Genomic DNA, 10,998 nt, shown 5'->3' with positions numbered 1-10,998 from the left:
TTTTCCCGAGCATGCTCGGGTGTCCTCCGAGTATTTTGGCGTGCTCGGAGATTTAGTTTTTCGTCTTATCTGCGGCTGCTGGACAGCCTGAATACATGTGAGGAATGCCTGCTTGTTAGGGAATTCCCACATGTATTCATCCTGTCTACTAGTCACAAATCATACAGATAAGACGAAAAACTAAATCTCCGAGCACACCAAAATACTCGGAGGACACCCGAGCATGCTCGGGAAAACCTGAGCAACGAGTATACTCGCTCATCACTAGTGATAACATTTTCTTCATGCGGACGGGAAGAAGATGGTGGCTAGATGTGTGGCTAGGGTGACCTGACATCATCTTTAAAACTTGGGAGATTTGCACACAGAATGATGTTTGCAACAAGAAAAACGGAGCTGTGGCCCGACGGCATAATACGCCGCCATTTCTGAGGTTCTATGTGCGCCACCATCACCAATCACAGCGGGGTCCGTACTTGAACCATCGACCCGGGTGGTAGTGAGCGCGGTACTAGCAGCAGCAGTCTGTAAGCCCGCCCACTTGGTGACGTCACTCTCCTTTCCCGGGTCATCCAGACAGCATCGCGTACGCTGACTTCCAATGGAATGCATCTCCTTGGCTTCCGTGGCTACCACTGGGTAGCAATATTGATCGGCTAAGCGGCGGAAGGAGAGGCTGCAGCTGCACCGGAACTACTTTGACGTATCATTGTTTAATCCCAGTCATGTTTCTATAACGGGAGCGGTAGTGCCGTATCGGGAGAGGATGCGGCGTTCACTGCACGTCTGCCTGAAGTGCTACCGTACTACCGCTTCCGCCAGTGCAGTCCGGGCTCCTCCACGCCTCTGTGACTTCTGTCCGGTCATGACCCGTTCAGTAGTCCCAACCTCGCTGTAACCGGCGGAGCCGCACTAGAAGAGGGAGCCGCTCCGGGGACTTAGAGTGTAACGTGGGAAGAGGCTGAGACCCCGCGGATAAGAGGAGAGATGGCTAACCAGCCGGTGATACTAAACGTGTATGATATTGTGAGTAACCGGGGCACAGCCCACCCTACACCGTGTGTGTGTGTTATGGGGAGTACCCGGGGCACAGCCCACCCTGCACCGTGTGTGTGATATGGGGAGTACCCGGGGCACAGCCCACCCTGCACCGTGTGTGTGATATGGGGAGTACCCGGGGCACAGCCCACCCTGCACCGTGTGTGTGATATGGTGAGTACCCGGGGCACAGCCCACCCTGCACCGTGTGTGTGATATGGGGAGTACCCGGGGCACAGCCCACCCTGCACCGTGTGTGTGATATGGTGAGTACCCGGGGCACAGCCCACCCTGCACCGTGTGTGTGACATGGGGAGTACCCGGGGCACAGCCCACCCTGCACCGTGTGTGTGACATGGGGAGTACCCGGGGCACAGCCCACCCTGCACCGTGTGTGTGATATGGGGAGTACCCGGGGCACAGCCCACCCTGCACCGTGTGTGTGACATGGGGAGTACCCGGGGCACAGCCCACCCTGCACCGTGTGTGTGACATGGGGAGTACCCGGGGCACAGCCCACCCTGCACCGTGTGTGTGATATGGGGAGTACCCGGGGCACAGCCCACCCTGCACCGTGTGTGTGATATGGGGAGTACCCGGGGCACAGCCCACCCTGCACCGTGTGTGTGATATGGGGAGTACCCGGGGCACAGCCCACCCTGCACCGTGTGTGTGATATGGGGAGTACCCGGGGCACAGCCCACCCTGCACCGTGTGTGTGATATGGGGAGTACCCGGGGCACAGCCCACCCTGCACCGTGTGTGTGATATGGGGAGTACCCGGGGCACAGCCCACCCTGCACCGTGTGTGTGATATGGGGAGTACCCGGGGCACAGCCCACCCTGCACCGTGTGTGTGATATGGGGAGTACCCGGGGCACAGCCCACCCTGCACCGTGTGTGTGATATGGGGAGTACCCGGGGCACAGCCCACCCTGCACCGTGTGTGTGATATGGGGAGTACCCGGGGCACAGCCCACCCTGCACCGTGTGTGTGATATGGGGAGTACCCGGGGCACAGCCCACCCTGCACCGTGTGTGTGATATGGGGAGTACCCGGGGCACAGCCCACCCTGCACCGTGTGTGTGATATGGGGAGTACCCGGGGCACAGCCCACCCTGCACCGTGTGTGTGATATGGGGAGTACCCGGGGCACAGCCCACCCTGCACCGTGTGTGTGATATGGTGAGTGCCCGGGGCACAGCCCACCCTGCACCGTGTGTGTGATATGGTGAGTGCCCGGGGCACAGCCCACCCTGCACCGTGTGTGTGTGTGATATGGGGAGTGCCCGGGGCACAGCCCACCCTGCACCGTGTGTGTGTGTGATATGGGGAGTGCCCGGGGCACAGCCCACCCTGCACCGTGTGTGTGTGTGTGATATGGGGAGTGCCCGGGGCACAGCCCACCCTGCACCGTGTGTGTGTGTGTGATATGGGGAGTGCCCGGGGCACAGCCCACCCTGCACCGTGTGTGTGTGTGTGATATGGGGAGTGCCCGGGGCACAGCCCACCCTGCACCGTGTGTGTGTGTGTGATATGGGGAGTGCCCGGGGCACAGCCCACCCTGCACCGTGTGTGTGTGTGTGATATGGGGAGTGCCCGGGGCACAGCCCACCCTGCACCGTGTGTGTGTGTGTGATATGGGGAGTGCCCGGGGCACAGCCCACCCTGCACCGTGTGTGTGTGTGTGTGATATGGGGAGTGCCCGGGGCACAGCCCACCCTGCACCGTGTGTGTGTGTGATATGGGGAGTGCCCGGGGCACAGCCCACCCTGCACCGTGTGTGTGTGTGTGATATGGGGAGTGCCCGGGGCACAGCCCACCCTGCACCGTGTGTGTGTGTGTGATATGGGGAGTGCCCGGGGCACAGCCCACCCTGCACCGTGTGTGTGTGTGTGATATGGGGAGTGCCCGGGGCACAGCCCACCCTGCACCGTGTGTGTGTGTGTGATATGGGGAGTGCCCGGGGCACAGCCCACCCTGCACCGTGTGTGTGTGTGTGTGATATGGGGAGTGCCCGGGGCACAGCCCACCCTGCACCGTGTGTGTGTGTGTGTGTGATATGGGGAGTGCCCGGGGCACAGCCCACCCTGCACCGTGTGTGTGTGTGTGATATGGGGAGTGCCCGGGGCACAGCCCACCCTGCACCGTGTGTGTGTGTGTGATATGGGGAGTGCCCGGGGCACAGCCCACCCTGCACCGTGTGTGTGTGTGTGATACGGGGAGTACCCGGGGCACAGCCCACCCTGCACCGTGTGTGTGTGAGATATGGTGAGTGCCCGGGGCACAGCCCACCCTGCACCGTGTGTGTGTGTGTGTGATATGGGGAGTGCCCGGGGCACAGCCCACCCTGCACCGTGTGTGTGTGTGTGTGATATGGGGAGTGCCCGGGGCACAGCCCACCCTGCACCGTGTGTGTGTGATATGGGGAGTGCCCGGGGCACAGCCCACCCTGCACCGTGTGTGTGATATGGGGAGTGCCCGGGGCACAGCCCACCCTGCACCGTGTGTGTGATATGGGGAGTGCCCGGGGCACAGCCCACCCTGCACCGTGTGTGTGTTTGATACGGGGAGTGCCCGGGGCACAGCCCACCCTGCACCGTGTGTGTGTGTGTGTGTGATACGGGGAGTGCCCGGGGCACAGCCCACCCTGCACTGTGTGTGTGATACGGGGAGTGCCCGGGGCACAGCCCACCCTGCACCGTGTGTGTGTGAGATATGGTGAGTGCCCGGGGCACAGCCCACCCTGCACCGTGTGTGTGATATGCTGAGTACCCGGGGCACAGCCCACCCTGCACCGTGTGTGTGATATGCTGAGTACCCGGGGCACAGCCCACCCTGCACCGTGTGTGTGATATGCTGAGTACCCGGGGCACAGCCCACCCTGCACCGTGTGTGTGTGTGTGTGTGTGTGTGTGTGTTATGCTGAGTACCCGGGGCACAGCCCACCCTGCACCGTGTGTGTGTGATATGCTGAGTACCCGGGGCACAGCCCACCCTGCACCGTGTGTGTGTGTGTGTGTGTGTGATATGGTGAGTACCCGGGGCACAGCCCACCCTGCACCGTGTGTGTGTGATATGGTGAGTACCCGGGGCACAGCCCACCCTGCACCGTGTGTGTGTGTGATATGGTGAGTACCCGGGGCACAGCCCACCCTGCACCGTGTGTGTGTGTGATATGGTGAGTACCCGGGGCACAGCCCACCCTGCACCGTGTGTGTGTGATATGGTGAGTACCCGGGGCACAGCCCACCCTGCACCGTGTGTGTGTGTGATATGGTGAGTACCCGGGGCACAGCCCACCCTGCACCGTGTGTGTGTGTGATATGGTGAGTACCCGGGGCACAGCCCACCCTGCACCGTGTGTGTGTGTGATATGGTGAGTACCCGGGGCACAGCCCACCCTGCACCGTGTGTGTGTGTGTGTGAGATATGGGGAGTGCCCGGGGGCACAGCCCACCCTGCACCGTGTGTGTGTGTGTGAGATATGGGGAGTGCCCGGGGGCACAGCCCACCCTGCACCGTGTGTGTGTGATTGATATGGGGAGTGCCCGGGGCACAGCCCACCCTGCACCGTGTGTGTGTGTGTGTGTGTGTGTGTAATATGGGGAGTGCCCGGGGCACAGCCCACCCTGCACCGTGTGTGTGTGATTGATATGGGGAGTGCCCGGGGCACAGCCCACCCTGCACCGTGTGTGTGTGTGATATGGGGAGTGCCCGGGGGCACAGCCCACCCTGCACCGTGTGTGTGTGTGTGATATGGGGAGTGCCCGGGGCACAGCCCACCCTGCACCGTGTGTGTGTGTGTGTGTGTGTGTGTGTGTGTGTGTGTGTGTGTGTGAGATATGGGGAGTGCCCGGGGCACAGCCCACCCTGCACCGTGTGTGTGTGAGATATGGGGAGTGCCCGGGGCACAGCCCACCCTGCACCGTGTGTGTGTGTGTGATATGGTGAGTACCCGGGGCACAGCCCATCCTGCACCGTGTGTGATATGGTGAGTACCCGGGGCACAGCCCACCCTGCACCGTGTGTGTGTGATATGGTGAGTACCCGGGGCACAGCCCACCCTGCACAGTGTGTGTGTGATATGGTGAGTACCCGGGGCACAGCCCACCCTGCACCGTGTGTGTGTGATATGGTGAGTGCCCGGGGGCACAGCCCACCCTGCACCGTGTGTGTGTGTGTGTGTGTGTGTGTGTGTGTGTGTGTGTGTAATATGGGGAGTGCCCGGGGCACAGCCCACCCTGCACCGTGTGTGTGTGTGATATGGGGAGTGCCCGGGGCACAGCCCACCCTGCACCGTGTGTGTTATGGGGAGTGCCCGGGGCACAGCCCACCCTGCACCGTGTGTGTTATGGGGAGTGCCCGGGGCACAGCCCACCCTGCACCGTGTGTGTGTGTGTGATATGGGGAGTGCCCGGGGCACAGCCCACCCTGCACCGTGTGTGTGTGTGATATGGGGAGTGCCCGGGGCACAGCCCACCCTGCACCGTGTGTGTGTGTGATATGGGGAGTGCCCGGGGCACAGCCAACCCTGCACCGTGTGTGTGTTTGATATGGGGAGTGCCTGGGACACAGCCCACCCTGCACCGTGTGTGTGTGTGTTATGGGGAGTGCCCGGGGCACAGCCCACCCTGCACCGTGTGTGTGTGTGATATGGGGAGTGCCCGGGGCACAGCCCACCCTGCACCGTGTGTGTGTGTGATATGGGGAGTGCCCGGGGCACAGCCCACCCTGCACCGTGTGTGTGTGTGTGTGATATGGGGAGTGCCCGGGGCACAGCCCACCCTGCACCGTGTGTGTGTGTGATATGGGGAGTGCCCGGGGCACAGCCCACCCTGCACCGTGTGTGTGTGAGATATGGGGAGTGCCCGGGGCACAGCCCACCCTGCACCGTGTGTGTGTTTGATATGGGGAGTGCCCGGGGCACAGCCCACCCTGCACCGTGTGTGTGTGTGTGTGTGTGTGTGTGTGATATGGGGAGTGCCCGGGGCACAGCCCACCCTGCACCGTGTGTGTGTGTGTGTGTGTGTGTGTGTGTGTGTGTGTGTGTGTGTGTGTGTGTGTGTGTGTGAGATGTGGGGAGTGCCCGGGGCACAGCCCACCCTGCACCGTGTGTGATGTGGGGAGTGCCCGGGGCACAGCCCACCCTGCACCGTGTGTGATGTGGGGAGTGCCCGGGGCACAGCCCACCCTGCACCGTGTGTGATGTGGGGAGTGCCCGGGGCACAGCCCACCCTGCACCGTGTGTGTGTGTGATATGGGGAGTGCCCGGGGCACAGCCCACCCTGCACCGTGTGTGTGTGTGATATGGGGAGTGCCCGGGGCACAGCCCACCCTGCACCGTGTGTGTGTGATATGGGGAGTGCCCGGGGCACAGCCCACCCTGCACCGTGTGTGTGTGATATGGGGAGTGCCCGGGGCACAGCCCACCCTGCACCGTGTGTGTGTGATATGGGGAGTGCCCGGGGCACAGCCCACCCTGCACCGTGTGTGTGTGATATGGGGAGTGCCCGGGGCACAGCCCACCCTGCACCGTGTGTGTGTGATATGGGGAGTGCCCGGGGCACAGCCCACCCTGCACCGTGTGTGTGTGTGTGATATGGGGAGTGCCCGGGGCACAGCCCACCCTGCACCGTGTGTGTGTGTGTGATATGGGGAGTGCCCGGGGCACAGCCCACCCTGCACCGTGTGTGTGTGTGATATGGGGAGTGCCCGGGGCACAGCCCACCCTGCACCGTGTGTGTGTGTGTGTGATATGGGGAGTGCCCGGGGCACAGCCCACCCTGCACCGTGTGTGTGTGTGTGTGATATGGGGAGTGCCCGGGGCACAGCCCACCCTGCACCGTGTGTGTGTGTGTGATATGGGGAGTGCCCGGGGCACAGCCCACCCTGCACCGTGTGTGTGTGTGTGATATGGGGAGTGCCCGGGGCACAGCCCACCCTGCACCGTGTGTGTGTGTGTGTGATACGGGGAGTACCCGGGGCACAGCCCACCCTGCACCGTGTGTGTGTGTGTGATATGGGGAGTGTCCGGGGCACAGCCCACCCTGCACCGTGTGTGTGTGTGATATGGGGAGTGTCCGGGGCACAGCCCACCCTGCACCGTGTGTGTGTGTGTGTGATATGGGGAGTGCCCGGGGCACAGCCCACCCTGCACCGTGTGTGTGTGTGTGATATGGGGAGTGCCCGGGGCACAGCCCACCCTGCACCGTGTGTGTGTGTGTGTGTGATATGGGGAGTGCCCGGGGCACAGCCCACCCTGCACCGTGTGTGTGTGTGTGTGTGATATGGGGAGTGCCCGGGGCACAGCCCACCCTGCACCGTGTGTGTGTGTGTGTGATATGGGGAGTGCCCGGGGCACAGCCCACCCTGCACCGTGTGTGTGTGTGTGATATGGGGAGTGCCCGGGGCACAGCCCACCCTGCACCGTGTGTGTGTGTGTGATATGGGGAGTGCCCGGGGCACAGCCCACCCTGCACCGTGTGTGTGTGTGTGATATGGGGAGTGCCCGGGGCACAGCCCACCCTGCACCGTGTGTGTGTGTGTGATATGGGGAGTGCCCAGGGCACAGCCCACCCTGCACCGTGTGTGTGTGTGTGATATGGGGAGTGCCCGGGGCACAGCCCACCCTGCACCGTGTGTGTGTGTGTGATATGGGGAGTGCCCGGGGCACAGCCCACCCTGCACCGTGTGTGTGTGTGATATGGGGAGTGCCCGGGGCACAGCCCACCCTGCACCGTGTGTGTGTGATATGGGGAGTACCCGGGGCACAGCCCACCCTGCACCGTGTGTGTGTGTGTTATGGGGAGTACCCGGGGCACAGCCCACCCTGCACCGTGTGTGTGTGTGTGTGTGTGTGTGTGTGTGTGTGTGTGTGTGTGTGTGTGTGTGTGTGTGTGTGTGTGTGTGTGTGTGATATGGGGAGTACCCGGGGCACAGCCCACCCTGTACCGTGTGTGAGTCAATATATCTGTCCATACAATGGTGGTTCTTCATATATGCCGCATTAGTGCCCCCCCCCCCTCCACATATTACAATACACCCTCCCACATAGCATTCATGTATGTATTGTTCTAGATAATATGGTTCATTGTATTATCAGCCCCTGGTCTCTATTGTTAACAATGTATCATGTTTCCAACTACATGTTCTATTTCACATATTGTTAGGATATTTTCTGGACAGGACACTATATAGGGTGGAGACTCGTTGTGATTCTGGTGTCCCCTTTTGTTTGTTGCGGTCACTGTCGATGCGAATGAACAGCCAGAAGGTAAAATGCTGATGCTGTGGATGACTTGTAGTCAGATCTGTCTTCTAGGTTTGGCGTTCAGTAAAGTGATTGCATTTTGTAAGTTTTCTGCTGCTGTTTCTGAGAAACCCAGAGAACAATAATGTGCAGTAGATCCCTATGTGGAGATCCCTATAATAATAAAATTTATTTCTATAGCGCTGACATATTCCGCAGCACTTTACATTTCAGAGGGGACTTGTACAGACAATAGACATTACAGCATAACAATAATCACATAGATCATAACAGATACCAAGAGGAATGAGGGCCCTGCTCGCAAGCTTACAATCTGAGGGAAAAAAGGGAGACACGAAAGGTGGGTGGTAACAATTGCCCTGATTGTATGGATCAGCCATAATGTTAAGTGTGTAACAGTACAGACGCAGAGGGCCAATGGATGCATAAAGCATGTGGGTACATGATGCGGGGAACCCGGTTATGGTAAAACTTTTGGCTGTGCCACATAGGGATAGATTAGGTTAATGTGCTGAGGCGATAGGCCAGTCTGAATAAATGCGTTTTCAGGGCACGCTTAAAATTGTGGGGATTGGGGACTAATCGTATTGACCTGGGAAGTGCATTCCAAAGAATTGGCACAGCACATGTAAAGTCTTGGAGTGGGAGGTTCTGATTGAGTATGCTAACCTCAGGTCATCAGCAGAACGGAGGGCGTGGGTAGGGTGGTATACTGAAACAAGGGAGGAGATGTAGGGTGGTGCTGAGCTATGGAGGGCTTTGTGGGTGAGGGAAATAAGTTTATACTGAATTCTGGAGTGGATGGATAGCCAGTGTAATGACTGGCACAAGGTAGAGGCATCGCTGTAATGATTATGTAGTTATTATGCTGTTGAGGGTGAGTGTAAGGGCTTAGGGAGTAATTCCATTACAATATTGATCACAGACCTTGGATGACTAATCCTTCCCATACTGATGTCTGTCATATTTCTAGAGTCCGCCAATCACACTGACACGGATTGTTTATTGAACACAATGTCTGTTTTACTTGCTGCTATTACCACTAGGAATGATCAGTCAATGAAATGTTACCCAGAATTGGAATGACAACAGACTGACGGTCTAGTGGCTTAAGTTTTTTTGTAATTTCACTTTGTTTCTTATTTCGGATTTGGTGATCTTTAATCCTATATGAGAATTGTCATAAGCAGATGTGAGTAATTCCATAGTGTTGTTTCAGGACTGTGTCTGTCTGATACTATCAGTGCTGTATGATGCACTCGTCAACTCGATGCCTCACAGGCCGGTCTGTAATCGAAAATATCTTTTAAGGCTATGTTCACACGTCCAGTAGTGATCACTTAGAATGGATCCAGCAGCAATCCATTGGCAAGAGTTGTGCAGACACAACTTTTTAGGTTTTTTTTTTGTTTTTTTAAATAACTGAGATCTGGATCTGTTTTTTTCTTTTTTTTTCTAACATTGAAGTCTAAGGAAAACAGGCCTGTTAGGCTAGGTTCACACTAGCGTTTGGGGGCTATGCGGAGGGCTGCGTACTTCCCCCGTTAAGCCCCTGCCTACTTCTGCATGCGTCCTGCATACGTATCTTTAACATTGGGTACGCAGGATGTGCGGATGTGTTTTGACGTGCCAGTCATCTGCACAAAATGCAATTTGTTGCGTTCCGTACGGTCGGCGGGCACGTCAAAATGACACATCTGCATGTCCTGCGTACCCAATGTTAAAGATAGGTGCGCAGGACGCATGCAGAAGTAGGCGGGGCTTAACGGAGGAAGTACGCAGCCCTCCGCAGAGCCCCCCCAAACGCTAATGTGAGCCTAGCCTTAATCGGCTATCCATTTTTCTTTGATTTGTAACAGATCTGTGTTTTTTTTTTTTTTTTTTTTTCTTATTGAATACAATAAACAAAAAACAAGTCCGTTAAAGAAAAATGGATGGCTAACGGATCTGTTTTCTGTAGACTTCAATGTTAAGAAAACGGAGATCAGTTATTTAAAAATTGACTAAAAAGTTGTCTGCACAACTATTGCCAATGGACTGCCGCTGGATACGTTCTAACTGATGACTACTGAGCATGTGCACGTCGCCTTTCTAACCGGTGTCTGTAGAGAATAGCAGCTGCATTTTCACCCGTTGGGGGATGCTGTATACTATAGCGGACACCCTGCTGCATCTGCCACAATCATTGATGGCACCACCCATTGCTGTTGAACCTTAGATTCTGCTGTCAATAGTAACTACAGCATCTAGAGGGTTAAGTGTGTGGGGGCTCCCTCTTTAACCCCATTGACACCCAGAGATCATGATTGTGTGGGCCTGATGTTTGCCATGGCGATTCACAGCCAAATGGCGGCCAGAGACTCCCAGCTGTAGTGAAATTAGAAACATTTAGGAGGTGAAATATACATTTTTGTTTTCTGTTATGCCACTTTGCATTAATTCCTGTAAAGCACCTGAAGGGTTAATAAACTACCTGAGAGCAGTTTTAAATATGTTGGGGGTGATGTTTTTAAATTGGTATCACTTTTGGGGGTTCTCTGTTATGAGTTCATTTTCCCCTTCACCATTGAGGTCTGATGAGCTCCCTCTTCTGGTGAAGGAAGGTAGTGAGGCTGATTACCAAACACCTGAGCTGGTAGAGGATGACTGGGTGACGGGAATTGCTGACTGGATATAAGGCAGCCGA

At 57.6% G+C, this 10,998-nt stretch overlaps 1 protein-coding gene across 1 annotated transcript in view; it reads left to right on the top strand.

Moving 5' to 3' along the window:
• The first annotated feature begins 577 nt into the window (after positions 1–577).
• DESI2 (desumoylating isopeptidase 2) overlaps positions 578–10,998 on the top strand; it is a 58,523-nt gene continuing 48,102 nt past the window's right edge. The window contains exon 1 of the mRNA XM_073545153.1: positions 578–1,026. Coding sequence (XP_073401254.1) covers positions 988–1,026 — 39 coding nt within the window. The 5' untranslated portion in view covers positions 578–987. The remainder of the gene's footprint in view (positions 1,027–10,998) is intronic.

The sequence above is a fragment of the Dendrobates tinctorius genome, unplaced genomic scaffold (assembly GCF_039654945.1).
Source record: "Dendrobates tinctorius isolate UK_male_01 unplaced genomic scaffold, ASM3965494v1 ptg000140l, whole genome shotgun sequence".
NCBI classification, from domain to species: domain Eukaryota; kingdom Metazoa; phylum Chordata; class Amphibia; order Anura; family Dendrobatidae; genus Dendrobates; species Dendrobates tinctorius.
This window is presented reverse-complemented; position numbering and strand designations above follow the sequence as displayed.